The 15,598-nt window shown below is 40.1% G+C and overlaps 1 protein-coding gene across 8 annotated transcripts in view; it reads right to left on the bottom strand.

Moving 5' to 3' along the window:
* LDB2 (LIM domain binding 2) overlaps positions 1–7,722 on the bottom strand; it is a 394,247-nt gene extending 386,525 nt beyond the window's left edge. For 2 of the 8 annotated variants that reach the window (XM_024119525.3, XM_024119527.3), the window contains exon 1: positions 7,314–7,721. In XM_024119525.3, the coding sequence (XP_023975293.1) occupies positions 7,314–7,445 (132 nt within the window). In that variant the 5' untranslated portion in view covers positions 7,446–7,721. Of the gene's footprint in view, positions 1–7,313 lie in introns of all 8 variants that reach the window. The other 6 variants (XM_024119526.3, XM_028492123.2, XM_024119524.3 and 3 more) reach the window with 6 other exon arrangements.
* Between the last annotated feature and the right edge of the window lie 7,876 nt (positions 7,723–15,598).

The raw sequence follows: 15,598 nt of genomic DNA, 5'->3' as shown, positions 1-15,598 counted from the left end.
ACTAGGCTGGTCAAAAGTGGTAGTAAATTGAGGGCAAGGGGTGGCTGTCAGGGCTCCCAACAGGGAGTGGGTAGCCTTTACCAGCAAGCTTCTGGGCAGAGCACTGAACGGAGAAGTCAAAAGATCCAGCCCCCGGGGATGCCCATGTATGGACTTGGTCTTCACCTCTCTGAGCTTCAGTTTCCTTATCTGTTAAAGGAGAACCAGAACACATGCATCTTGGGCTTGGGAGTGGATCACATGAAGAGATCCATCTTATCTCTAATAATTGGCAGGCATTTACTACAAACACAGTGGCCTCACAGTCAGCTAAAGTAGGCTACAGGATTAGGAAGGAAACCTCATTTCCCACGAGGAAATCCAAAGACACACGATGTGGACAGACTGCCTCTTAGGGTCAAACTAGGATAGTGAGAAACCAACACATGTTAGGAGCTCTCTTCCCTCTATGCCTTTATTTTTTCTACGATTCCTAATTGATTACCTGCAAAGAAAGCCAACATCGTGCCAAATTCTAATTTACTCTCCTAATCTCATATGTGGAGGGGGGTGGCGCTACCAAAAATGGGATAGCTTTTCTACTCATCCTATTGATGTTTAAAATAATTAAACCACCATCTTCCACAGAACACACCTGAGAAGAGTTAAGCACTGAATGGAAATTTAAATATTTTTAAGTTTAAAAAATTAAACTCTTAGATAACTATGCATAGTGTTCCACAACAAGTCCAGTGACTCTTCAGATAAGGCCACTTCAATGAATACTGAAAATATTCATTCTTTAATAGGGAGTATGAATTTGGTTCTTTTTTTTCAGTAACCAGGGTATATTTTCCACCGCTGATTCCATCCTTTGGAATTTCACATGGTCCCTTTTGAAATGAGTCAGACACTTGAGAGGCAAATAGTCCAACCAGGTTAGGTGGATGGGGTCATCTTTCCAGCCACTGCCAAAGTCAACCTATCCAAGGAAAAAATGAATGCGTTCACCTAATAAATTTCCACAGGTGAAACGAAAATCCTTGCTAGTATTTCTTATCTCAGAGAAGTGCTATATAGCAAAGCAGTTAACAGCATAACTTCTAAAATTAAACTACCATCTGTGTGACCTTAGACAATTTACTTAACCCTTTGTTTCCTCATCAGTAAGACTGCAGATGTTAGGAGTACCAATCTCAGGAGGTGATTATGAGGGTTACATGAGCTGATGTGCGGAAAGCACTTAGCACCTTGGCCCTACAGATAGTGACCCTTCCATAGATGCTAGTTACTATCATCACGACTACTTTTCAGAAAGGTGTAGATCTTTCAATATACAAAGGCACAGTGTATTAACCTAACAGGGCACTACATTGTAAGAACTGGTTTGTATGTCGCCATTTGTTACCAAATGGTCTTAATCGTCTCTGTATTTCCAGACACAGATATTGTCATTGCCTGAAGTATAGAAATTCTTGAAGGAAGGGCTGAAGTTCGTCTCAAGTATTAATAGTTGCCTATGTTCAGATGCATGCTGCCAGAATTTAAACGTAAAAAAAAAGTCTAAGCTCAGATTGATAAGAAAGATGGAAAGAAAGAAAAAGAAAGAAAGGAAGGAAGGAAAGGAGGAAGGGAGGAAGGGAAAGGAAGGAGGAAGGAAAGAAACAAAGGAGGAAAATATTTTGGTCAGAAAATGACAAAGGTATATATGTCATACCTACATCAGCTGAACACATTTTTAAAGCTCTGTTTTCTGCTACTTTCAAAAAGAGATTTGTTTTTCCAGATCAATTATATTCCGAGACCCACCAACCAAATCCAAATAAGTAAGTTTATGAATCTTGTTCCTGACAATATTTGGGGTTGTTTGTTTTCTGTTTCGTTTGCTTGTTCAGAAAGGGGGTTTTCTGTGTTCCTCATGAAAATGGGTTAATGTGGACAAATGTAATAAAAGGAGATTTATAGCCCTGTCTCCATACATTTTAAATTAATTTCTTTCTGAAACGCAAACAAAAAGCTAAATGCTTAAAAAATGAATACTGTTTAAATCCTATATCATAATTTACATACCAAAAGGGGAGAGATTTAAGTGTGCATTGATTTTAGGCTGATAAGAATCTGTGTTGAATGTGAGCTGAGAGATTTTTTTTTCTTCTTGGCCTCCTACGAATAGTTAGTTTGCAGCAATTTTTAATTAAAAACAGTTCCCATAGTAGGAAAATGGGGGAAAAAAAGACCTCAGGAAAATAAAATCCGTACAAGAGTCCAGCAATTTGTTTTCTGAGGCCATGTAGAGATCTTGAAAAATAAGAGAGGTTGGAAGTTCTTATTTTTTAAAACTTCACTTTTGGTTTCATTTAACATTTTCAAAATAGCTTTCCTTACCACTACTAATCCCCCCTCCCCCTACTCCTCACCAACCCCCTTCGAAAAACTTGGAAAGTTCTGTGTTTAACACTGAAAATCATTCATATGCCTCCGAGTAACAGCACCATTTTTCTTTCTAAATTTCTAGGAAAAAAAAAAAAAATCCAAGTTTATCACAAAGCAGTTTTCATTTTTTTTCCACCTATCCAAAATACCTAATCTCATTTTAACTAGGCTCCATCTGAACATCAATGATACTAAGCTACCCCATGAATAAACATGATGCTACAACGGGAAACCCTGTGACTAAAGTATATAAAAATGTAGCTGAAAGAAAAGACTGAGAGCCCTCCACCCCCTCCCACCCCCTCCCCGGGGAGTTGGAGAGTTGAGCTGAAGCGGGGTGAAAGCAGCAGATTTAAATTTCAAGGTCTTCAAATATTTTCAACATTCATATTAAATCCTGTAAAACTAAAAACCGTAATTCTAATAAAATCCTTGTGTACATGGCAGCTTCCCATTGTAATCACAGTTTTCTCTTTGGGAGTGGGATGTGTAATATTGATAAAAGAATTTAAAACCTCAAAACAGAAGAAATACATCATAGTACCCACACTTTCCTGGTGTTTGTGGTATTTTATTAAAATTAGCATACTGCCAACCTGAAAAAAATCTATGTACTTAAAAACATCTTCATTGGAATGGAGACATTTTTGGTCATTTGAATGAGGAAATAAGGTAAAAAGAGTTGTCTACAATATCCAAAATTTTTATAACTTGATAAACTTTCTTAAATTCTATAAAAATCCAACATTATTAAAATCCTTTCACTAAAAATGAAGGTCACTATGATGATCTCATATTTTACCTATACATATTTTTAATCTTATAGCACAGACTTCAGGAAATGAAAAAAATACTGTTATTTTTGTTACTACTGAAGCTTGTTACAGAACAAATCCTGAAATCTTTAGGACACATTTTTAAGTCCTATCTGACGGTACTCTATGTGCAGTGTTAAACTAAAAATTGTGCAGTTTCGTTCTTTCAAAATACATTTGAGACAGCAAGACCATTCAAACAGTAAATGAATTTTGGAAGATCTAAGGTCAATTCATGGTAACATACACAATGGAAAACATAGCCCTCTTCCTACTGCCTCGGAATTACAGTGACCAAAACTGACACAAAGCTCCAAGAGTTTCTCTTAATTTCAATTAAAAAGAGGGGGAAACATCTATGTACTTCTTTACGAAATTCCACTGAGATTCTGGTGTTGCAAAGAAATTTTATTTCCCACAATAGCCAACAGCATTTAAAACATATTTGTGTTGTTTTTGTTTGCTTCGTAATGCATTCATATTCCTTTAAAAAGAAATGAGGTCCCATAATTTCTTAGACACTTGCTTTCCTTTGCCACAAAGATTTGGGATCTAAATTGCCTCATGATGCAATAAGTGTGGAGAATGTGGAGATGAGCACTTTTAGGAGAATTGGAAGCAGGTCCCTAAAGCAGCTTCAGGAGGTACCAGGACCCCCAAAGGCATCAGAATTGTGCTTCTCAGGAAAGGTGCTAATTTCAGTGATATAGCTAAATTCTCTCTCCTCTGTCATCTACTGATTCATGATCGGCTTGTTCACAAATGTTTATTGAGCACCTACTTTGTCCCAGGAACTGCTTGCTCCCAGCACTGGCCTTAAACAAGACTGGCAGGGTCTCTCCCTGCAATATTTTCTCCACTATGACCCTATTTTTTCAGTACCATTTGTGATTTTGAACTAAATACCGTGAGCCAAGAAGTAATGTCTGTGCTCATTACTCAAGTTCACAATGCTTTCTCATACTAAAGAAAACCAAACCCTGGACTTTGGTAAAATCTGAATTTTTAAATTAAAGAGGGCTTGCAGATAATTTGCTTATGAGGAACCAAGATCCATGTAAGTGAAAGAAACAAGTTCGAAAAAGGACTAACTCCCAATCCAGTGTTTTTTAAAACTACCCAGCTTGTGAAGGGCTTTGATTTTATTTAATTGGAAGAAATGCGTCAATCCCCAGGACAGAATGTTCTGGGGGAGTCATCTATGGAAGGAGAGTAGGTGAGCACCATGCTTCTTTACTACTTTTTTTCCTTTCCATAAAGAAGGAGGTGTCTAGGAAATTTCTGCAAACTTGATTATAATTTTTTCATTGAAACTGATTTGCTGCAATTTCTTTCTAGGCAAGTCTACATTCGAAAAAGAATGGAGAATCGAGAGTATTACATAGGTGTGTATGTGTGTGTGACAGTGTGATATTAGGAGTCAATGAAATAATACCATGTAATATAGAAGCAGGAACCAGAAGAGAGAGAGAAGAGAGTGAGTCTCTCTTGTCCAAAATGGTTGGATGCATCAGTTAAATTCTAAAAGTAATCACTCAACAATCTATTTGATTTTGTGTGTGAATAAACTGATAACTCTTGCTGGGTATCACTGCACTTTATTCCAACCAATCCCTCTCTAGGGCTCAGAACAACTTTACCATAAATAGTCACCATTAATATTGATAAATACACAATGTAAGTTTTTCAAGAAGTTATTTTTTTCTAAATATTTTTTTCCATTACAAACTTTGATCAAAATCTAATATCAAATGTTAATATTTATATATCTTAGGAGCAATTATTTGATTTTCTCCTTTTTTTTCATATGAAATGAAAACAAACTTATGGCCTTGGGTTCGTGACATCCTTTACTGCTTGGCAAAGAAAAAAGGAAGTGTCAGAGCAATTATTTGGATAATTATAAAAAAGATCTAATTAAGGGAAGAAATGTTCAGGGTTGGCTCTAGAAAATACTAGAAAACAGTTTTCAGTGCTTTTCTGTCAGTCAGCGAGGTTTAAAAAAATCTTTAAGATTTGTCATAGCAAGCTTTCCTCTCCAGTTTCTTGAGCTGTGAAGCAGGTTTTCTACTTAAAAGTAATACCCCAGAATCCAAAAGTTAGGAATTCCTCAGTTTAGCTCTCACAAAAGATAACGTGCCAGTTTTAAGAAACAATACTATGAATAGGGGACTTTCAAAGGTTTTCTCTCAAATGTGAAACAAACGTGGGGAACTTATTGCATCCTGCAGATTTTTATGAGGACCAGGATAGAGAAGTCTTCCAGAGAAGTATTCTAGCTCAGAACTGGCCAGGTGATAATTAAGGGGCACAGGAGAACACAGATGTCGGAGAAATCTGCCTGCTCTCTTAACCGAGAAGGATGGAGAAAAACCTCCTTCTACAACTCCTCAAAAACTTTCTAAAATGTAAGATGGACACGGGTTCTTTTTAAATCCTGCCGCTGTTCAAGAATTTATCCATAAAGGCCCCTGGTCTCTTTTTTAAAACTAATCATATTTTTAAGACATTTTTTTACTCCAAATCTGTGTTACAATTATGTGTGCCTGAACTGTATGACATTTTCTGTCCTCCTAATTCTGAAAGCAGGCTGTGACAATCAATAGTTTGTGCAAGAGTTTAAGATTCCAATACACAGCTGCAAAGATCTGAATGCAATATACAAATTGTAACATACATACACAACTACACACACACAAAAACACACAAATATCATTTTCTGCCAACAGCTCACCACCCTTAGCACGACAGAGTTTACACTTGTATAAAAGCTACTGGCTTCTGGGGAGAGCAACGGTATCATCAAGTACACTTAATATCTATGATGTATTAACAACATATAAAGAAAATAGCAGTGATAAAGACAGCCCAGCTTTTTTTTTTTTTTAATCAGTCCTTGTCCAGCAGTTAGCCAATCAGAAAGCAGGTCACATCTTGTTAGCTATATTAAATACATTAAACATCATGAATTCTCCATGGCTCTGTTAACAATTCAAGCAAGTGTGTTTTATTTTATCGTACAACCTTGAGTCCCTTTCCAGAATTGAGAGTCAAGCTTCTACCTAAAATTCTACCAAAGCTATTTCCTGAAAGCTCTTTGCCATCAACCCTCCGGGTATCTGTACTCGGCAGAGAAGACAGAATTCCCAGCGATTTCTACTTCTTAAAGTGACTTTGGTGCCCCTATCACAAACTCCTCAGAACACTTCAACACAAAGCCCCAACTTAAAGGCAAATGGACAGCCCAGCAGTGGGACCTACCAGCCCAGCCAGCACAGAGGAAAACTCAACTGGCATTAAATATTTAAATTGCAGGAGGCGGTCTGGAGTTTTGCATTTACAAAGTTCTGAAAGTCCTGTCTCCTCTCTGCTCCCAGAGTTGCCTGCGAGTAGGTGAGGCTTCTCTCTGGGGCACAAGATCACAATATGCAAAAACTCAAGCTGACTTGAATTCTGAACCAGCTCCCGTGGAAGTGAGAGCTCCTGGGAGACACTCCCACCGCCGAGGGAAGAAAGTCAAGAACCCCTTGCCCCAAGCAACTGGTTTCTGAATTTAACACGGAAATAGACAAACTTGTCCCTCCAGGGCTAGTTCTGAAAAGTACGAAGGGTCGCTCTTCTGCCCTTTTCACCCCGATTTTGATGACTTTGAAAAGCAAATGCCGGTCAAGCAGACTTCCTCTGGGATTTGTTAAAAAAAAAAAAAATTATTTTGCTGGATGCAAATGATCACCAAATCCCTCGGAATCCTATCTCAAGAAACACTAAGGGGACCGACTGAGAGCCTGAAAACGCCAGAGTTCTGGTAGAACAGCATTTCTGGACACCCGGCAGGCGAATCAAGTGCTGGGTTGTCTATTTCAAGATTCCGGCAGAAACTGTCCCCAGCTCCAAGAGTTGCTGTGCCTGGAAACCCAGCGTTCAAACTAGTGGATCCATGCTGGCGCTCATTTCCACGTACGTGGTAGTATCTAGTGGGACACTTCCCGCAGAATGCAGCCAGCCACCCAGGAAAAGCTCAGGCACAGTTTGGAAAAAAAAAAACACACACACACACAAACACACACCCAAGGTTGAAGTACTTACCTCTGTGCGCGACTGCAGTCTCTTGTTCATCTCATAGATTCGGTACTCTGGTTGTACCATGTAGGGTGTATGTCTCCTATAAAATGGGCCAAAAGGAGAAGAATAGAAGGGGTCATGTGGTGTGCTGGACATCTTGCCTGCTTGTCGAAAATCAAGCTAAACAGAGTAGCAGTAACGTCCATGCAGAGCACATGGGCTGTGTTCTTCACAGTACAAAGTAGCCGCACGCACACGCTCGCACACGCGCGCGCACACACACACACACACACAGAGGCAGGCAGGCAGGCAGGCAGGCTGAACACACTGGCTGGGAACTGCTGTGGGAGCCCTCGGTAGCAAGAGAGAGACGGAGAGCAAGCGGGAGGGAGGGAGGATGGAGGGAGAGCTCTCGGGAGGGGAGGGAGAGAGCAGGAGCTTCAGAGAGGGAGGGAGGCTGGGAGGGTGGAAGGGAGGGAAGGAGGGAGGGAGAGAGGGGGAGAGAGAGAGGGGAGCTGGATAGCTTTAGGCACCACTGCTTGTTTTTAAAGAAGCAGTTTGTGGAGAGGTCATTTCCTGTCCACACTGTAGACTAGTTCAAAAATATAATTCTCCTCACAGCCTGACAGAGGTCTAAGGTTTGGTTGGATTATTTTCCTCTAGCCAGGACCCTTCACAACCTGATTGCTGAGCTTGTTAGCATATAGGTGGTTTAACCGCTGCCAGAGCCACTCACCCCTGACAGCCACACCGTTGTAATGGTTCAGAAATGTGATGACTACAAAATACAGAAACGGGGGCATCGTGGTCCCCGGTAACTGAGCTGGTGATTCACTCCCATGCAGATTTCCCTCTGCACTAATCTTCCTCTATAGTTTTGATTTTGCTTGCTGTTGTTCCAAGCAGGAGCTTCTTAGAGTCTTTGCATTTCAACCCCTCCTTACCCCTTGCCCTCCCCAATCACCCCTCTTCCCAGCCCCCTCCCTCTCCTTCTCCCAAAGCTTCATTCAAGCTGGTTTAAGGGGGCCAGGATTCAGGTCACTGACACATTTTCAGGTAAAAAACGATTATTTGGAATGTGGAATGCCTAAGATACACCCATGGTGCAATGGTCTTCTTTTCCTAGGAGAGAGAAAAAAGAAAAAGAAAAAAAAACAAAAAAACAACCTGCCAAAGCAGACCTCCAAGTAAGAGAGGGAAAGCAAGAAAGAGAAAACTCCCACAAAAATGACCATGGAAAATTCAGTTGAGTAGGAAATTACAAATAATTGAATGGCTCATCCCCAAATAACATGTCCAACTCTAATGGAGACAAGGTCTTTATTTTCTAAGACTGGTCAAGTACATGAATCTTTTCTCAATTGCGGTATGTGATAACTGGGAGAAAATTCGCACAGCCCATAGGAGGGGAAAGGATGTCTATAGAGATTAAATGATCTGTACGACAATCAAGTTCTGCTGGAACCAATGATAACCAGACATCTACCCCTTAAACAAAGCCCAGATGCAGAAAATGTAAATGTTTTGAGCTAATATCTAGCTAGGTCAGTGGTACTGAGGAAAGAAAGCAAAGACCACCAAAAAGCTTGATGCATGCAAGACTTAAATGTAAATGCACGCAAATGAGACATTTCTTCTTTTTAATAAGCAGATTAATTAACTTTCTGCCCCAGTCATGGCTTGGGGTATCTCTAAGTCACTAGCCAACAGGGGATAAGGTATTGCTAATTCTGCAATTTACACTCTTAAGAATACTCAGGCATAGAAATGCCCCCAAATTGCAGTCTTGATTAGTCCTTTTCTATACGTGCATGAAATGTTTGCAGAGTCCACCCCAAACTTCCAGTGCAGCCCAGTACAGTAACGTCTCTTGCCAGGATGAGATTAGGGAAGGCATTACAGTAAGGCTGCTTGGAACTCTTTCCTTCAAGAGGACCCCAAGGCAGGCCAGCACGTTTGGTTTCAGGTTTCATTACAAATCCAAAAGCTGGACCAAATTTGCTGCAAGGTTTGTCAAAACACACAACCTTCTAAAGACAGGAATTCAAACAAATTTGGCGTGATTTATGTTTTGGAATGATGGCCACTGCAAAACCTAACCATTCCTTGTGTTTAAATTCCCAAACTAAAGACCGTCCAAGAGTTTCGTGCCTGTCCACGTTTGTGTTTACGTGGCTGTTTCAGCCCAAGAATTAAAGTAACACCTAGCAGGACTGTGCAGTCCAATATTGGATCAAAAACGGGAAAAGCTCAAAAATCCATTTAGGGAACCCCTTTCTCACTAAGGTTGAGTCTTGCTCTCATTAATTCTTGTGGACTGTTCCAAACTATAATTGGAAATATGTCTTCCTGTTAATACCTAAACATTCCAAATTCAGAAATATCTGAAACTGCTCACAGAGCCACAATTCTCTTCTAACTTATGATTCATCCTTATTACAACCAGAAGGTTGATTATAGAAAGGGAAGTAACTGTGCCCCATGTTTTCCCCACTGCTGGTAGGAAAATGCCCAAATTCATTGAGACCTCTTCTCTGTCTCTCTGTCTCTGTCTATCTCTGTCTCTCTCTGTCTCTATCAAACACACACACACACACAATTTATTTGTTTGTTTGTTTGCTATACTCTATCTTCCTGTAGTTACTATCTCTTTGTCCCTTGTTTACCTGCAGACTCCTACTCATCCTCCTATCCAATTAAATTGTCCCCTCCCTTGTGAGCCTTTTTTCCATTGCCCATTCATTAATGCATTTATTCCACAGATACTACATTGGCATTGGATGGGAGCACGGGCTATAGCACTGGCCAGAACACATTTCAACCCTGGTTCCACTTACCTGCCTTGTGAACCTGAGCAAGTGACTCGATCTCTGTATGTCTCAGTCACCTCATTTCTAAATTGGAGAGAATAATAGCAACAATCCTTTAGATTGCTGCAATGGATTAGATGAGATAATGCACTAGAATGGATTAGAATCCACACATATGAGTGTTCAAAAATGTTATTATTAGTAGGTACCTAACATATGCTTAGGTGCTAGGAAACATTGGGAGGCCAAGGTGGATATAGCAGATGCTTTCCTGCCCCTTGCAATGGGGGGTTGGGGGTACAGGTAGCATAGAGGAACTAATAAGCCTTTGGGAATATAATTTCAAATTGTAGTGCATGCTATGAAGGAAACAAATAAAAGGAAGAGATAGAAAATAATTTCCCCCTTTGGGTCAACACTATATCTTTTATATTCTTCTATTGGAGAATTTACATGTAAATGTAGTGACTGCTATTGTTTATTAAGTCCTTACTATGTGGCAGGCACTGTGCTGACTGGTTTACACAAATATTCTTTGTTAATCTCACAATAAACCTATGTGATTGATGGAACTACTCTCCCCATTTTACAGATACAGAGACTAGGACTTGGAGTTGCTAAGAAATTCCTTTAAGATCAAACAATTAACTAGTGACAGGGACAAGATTCATACCAGTCTACCTAGGTCTTAAGCATTTTGCTGCTTTGAACCCAGGTCCATCCTCCTCATCTTTAGGGCATCTCTGTTCTTTGTCCCCAGTGGCCAGCATAGTGCTAAGCCCACGGTAGGTACTCAAGCCATACGCACGGAATTTATTGGAAGAAAGGGCAGGAGGATGAAGTGGCTCTTATCACCTTGATTTTATTATTTGTTCTGCTCAATTTCAGACGTCCTTTGTCCCCACGGCCCCACTTCTACCCATTCTCCCTGAAGCCTCGCCAAACTATTCCCACTTTTCTCATTGTCCAAATCTTCCAGCACATACTCCTAAAGTTACACTGTTAGATGTTTAAACCTTTGCATTATCAGGTTACCTGGTTGGTTTTGTCACTTCCCTGCTTCTTTTTTTTTTTCTGGATTTTCTTATTCTTTTTTTTAAATTTTTTTAAATTATTTTATTTTATATTGGAGTATATTTGACTTACAATGTTGTGTTAGTTTCAGGTGTACAGCAAAGTGATTTAGTTATACATATACATGTATCTCTTCTTTTTCAGATTCTTTTCCCATATAGGTTATTACAGAGTAGAGCTCCCTGTGCTATACAGTAGGTATATATGTATATGTGTATACATATACATGTGTATATGTTAATCCCAACCTCCTTATTTATCCCCCCCCCCCCACTGAGGGACCAGCTATGACTCATCTTATTCTGGCCCAGGGCTGAGCCTGAGAAGTGAAAGAAATGTCCTCATTTGAAGCCTGCAAATCAACTCCTTTAGGAAACCATAAAGAAATTCAAGAAGTAATGTTTGTATACTGTAAAAGAATGAACAACCAATGCAATAACTAACCCCAATGCAACAGTTCTATTACCCCCAAAATTGAACCATGCTAGTTTAACTATAATTTTGCATGTTGAGTATTGAATAAGCCCCAAAAGTCCTCTCACAGACATTCAGGATGCTCTAAAATCTGGCCCGACCTTTGAGCTTGGGGCTTCATCTTGATATATTCACCCTAGGTTTAACCCATAGAGTGCTTATTTTTCCTTTAATTTGAACTACTTGACAACAGTTTACAAAAATAAAGAATTTCACATAAAATCCAGATTTTCATCTTCTCTTGAAAAATCCTAAGCTCTGGCAACCCTTGGCCCCATCCTTGCCTGCGTGGCAATGTGCAGTGGGACCTATTAGTGCTTGTCCATCCACCATGGTTTCCATCACTCCATGGCCTTCACCAGCCAAGGTCCCTAATTTCCATTTACCTGCCTCATCTACCTAGGTATGGAAGTCACTGTCCCTTTCCTTAATCTATCTGATTGCACCGTCTCCAGTTCCTTCTACGAAACTGCGTTTGCTTTAGAAAGCTAGTTTTCTTACCATTCTTTGGTTGTCCCTCTCTGCCTTTTCTTACCTATTTCTGCGTCTTTTATTTTTCTTTCTGCCTCTTCATCCCATAAACATTTAGCTAACATATGCGTGCAAGATACGGCTGAGATGTGATAGGGGGATAAAGATTTAAAAAGACATGAATATTATTTTAGAGGATGGGCTTTGGAACTTCACTGACTTGTCTTGAATCTTGAATCCTGCATTAAGCTGTGTGATCCTGGACACTTAATTTCTCTGTGCCTCAGTTTTCTAACCCGTAAAATGGGCTAATAACAATCTTATGGCCTTTATGAGAATTAAATAAGTTAATACATGTAAATCGACTAGAACAGTACTTGGCATTTAGTAAATGTTCATAGTTGTTAACTGTTATTATTAGAAAAACAAACAGGGACTACCCAATCTCAGAAATAAATGAAAAATGACACTGTGAAGTGTGGAGGACAGGCTCAGATAGGGAGTAGGCATTAACAGTAGAGACAAGGCAGAAAAAATCTAAGGCATCCTATGGTAGGCACCTTCAAACTTTATAAATGAAATGTTAATTTACAAAGAGCCTTCAAGGAAGGAGGGATCTGTTCAAACTAGTTAAGTCAAAGAAAGCTTCACAGAGGAGTTGGCATCTGTGTTTATCCTCAAAGGGTCTGTCAGAGAGATAAAGATGAGAGTCTGTGGAAGGTCATGCCAAGCAGCAGGGACACTACAGAAATGAACATGTTTGACATCAAGCAAAATCAAGAAACTTTGAGAAAGTAGAGACAGTAAAAAGATGTTGAAGCCCAATTTTAGAAGGTCTTACGTACCATTTTAAGGAATTTGCAGTTTATTGCATGGGCCCTGAGGAGCCAGTAAATGACAAGATAAGTGCTTGGTTTGAGCAAGAGGATGTGTGGATACGAGGTGGGTGGATTTGACTCAGACAGACCCAAGAACTGAAGGATGCTCTGGGAGGCTGGTTTCAGCCCAAGGAATCCCTAACACACGGTTACTCAGTAACTTCTCTCTGGACAAGATACAACAAGGCCCAGAACAGAGGCGGAAAGACTTCTTTCATTGCTCTTGGCTATTACCTGGAATAAACATGACTGATGACTTTGTGGAATTCCCAAAGGCCATCTTCTCATCCGTACTAGTTGTTGTGGTTCAGGTATTTCAAATTTACAAATGGAGTTAGTCCGTGGCTGAGGAGAACATTGCTGATTATCCTGAAGAGCTTGGAACTCTGTCTCCAGCCTGCAATTCTGGAGACGTCTTGGATTTACTTTTTTTGTGGTGTTTCCTGTCATTCTCTACTGTCCTCTTGACTAAACCAAATCTAATAAGTCATTGTAATGACTAAGAAGGCCATAGCCGCTGAGAACAGCTCATTTCTTAAGGAGCAACAGTAAAATCCAACCCCACAGCATGGAGCATCCAACATTCATTTCATCATTCCACAGGTGTCCACCGAGTGTCCACCATGTGTGGGACCCTCGTCCCCCAGACTCTGTGTGATCTGGCCCCCTTCTAGCCACTCCAATCACATCTGTGCCTCTCTTTCCTCCCAGGACACTCCACCCCCTTCATTCTCAGGACACACTAAATGCTTTCCTCTAGATTCTAGAACCCTCCTCTCTTTGCCCCTGGCATGGCTACTCCTTAGCCTTCAGTCTCAGCTCAAGATGTTACCTCTTCAGAGAGAGCCATTCATGACCAAATATCTAAATTCCCTATGCATGCGCCATCACTTTCTATCATTGAATTCCTTTGGGTAGGGCTCTGGTCATTATTTGCAATCATGTCTGTATTTGCTATTTACTTTGCTATTGCTTGTGTCCACCATGAGATTGTAAATTCCACGAGTGCTGATGATGTGTTGGTTTTATCCACCCATGTACACTCAGAATTTAACATGCAGCCTGGTACATGAGGGTGCTCAGTATATTTCTGTAAAATAAATGGATAAAAACTTATCAGAATGAATCCCAAGAGTTGTCCTAGCAATTTACCTCCTCTAATTCTAGGCCAGTCTATCCATAATATATAGATAAAAAGCTAATGTATACGGATGGATAAAAGCTATTATTCATTCATTCATTTACTCACTCAGAAAGCATCTATTGGTGATTTAGTACAATTCAGGTACTATGCTAGATCCTGGCCCAACAAAAATGGTCAAACGTGATAACTTAAGAAACTCCATTTTCAGAAGTCATTACCCTATAAAGCCCTTTGTCATCATGAATTGTTCAATATCCAAAAGATCTCAGAGCTGCTGTTTAGAGTTTTGTAATCTACTTCTGACCCATGCCTGGCCATGTGGCCAAATGTCAAAGACATTGCACTCTGGATTCAGTTTCGTCACTTCCTCATTGTGTGAACTAGATTTCACATAATTATTGAATCACCGAAGTTAGCTTTAGTTTCTTTATTTGTAAAGTAGAAATAATAGTACTAATTTCATAGGGTCATTATGGGAATTTAGGAAGAATACTTTCTACTCAATAACAATAACTAACCCTTACAGAGCTGTTAAAAAGCATCAGGCATTGTTCCATGTACTTTTTATATATTAATTCACTTAATCCTTGCAACAATCTCATAATATAAGGACTATTGTTATTCTTATTTTATAGATGAGGAAGCATAGACAGAGAGAGGCTAAGTAACTTGTCCAAGGTAACCCAGGTGGTGATGGGTGATGGGTGAGATGGGAACTGAACCCAGGCATTTTGGTCCTCTCTGTTGAGGCTCTCAACCAATATCGTCCACAGCCCCTTGTCCATCTGCACACTAGGTTGTGAGCTGTTTGAAAGCAGAGAACAAGCCTTTTCTAGTGGCACAGACATGCAACAAACTTTGCCACAAAAACAGAAAAACATAAATGTGAAGATGAACACAATGTATCATTTGGGACTTTTAATTGCAAGTACAAGAAAAACTTACTATTACAAATGTCATAATCAAAAAAGAAAAGAAGTACATCTATTGGCTTATGTCATTGGAAAAATCAGAAGTATCTGAATTCAGGTACAGCAGGATCCAGGGGCCCAAATGACATCATCAGGACTTGGACCCTGTTGCTGCCCCTATAGGCTTTCCTTATTCCCAGGCAGGCTTGTCCGTGTGGTGACCACAGGCAGAGCTGGGTTTATATCTGCCCAACTTAGTCCAGCAGAAAGAGAGGTTTCCTCTGCAGGAGTTTCAAAAAAATGCTGGCATTGAATTTCATTGCCTGGTTTGGACATAAATGCACACAGCTACACTAATCAATATGGCCAAGAGGGTGGCCAGTCTTGGGTCACATGTCCACCTTTCCAGCCTGGGTCAGAGTTGGCCCTGTTAAATCCAGAGACCAGATGAAACCACAGTGTCCCATTCCAGAAGGTGGGTGTGGTGGGTTGAACTGTGTCCCTGCAAAATATATGTTCAGGTCCTAACTCTCGGTACCTGTGACTA

Source organism: Physeter macrocephalus, chromosome 7, assembly GCF_002837175.3.
Source record: "Physeter macrocephalus isolate SW-GA chromosome 7, ASM283717v5, whole genome shotgun sequence".
NCBI classification, from domain to species: domain Eukaryota; kingdom Metazoa; phylum Chordata; class Mammalia; order Artiodactyla; family Physeteridae; genus Physeter; species Physeter macrocephalus.
This window is presented reverse-complemented; position numbering and strand designations above follow the sequence as displayed.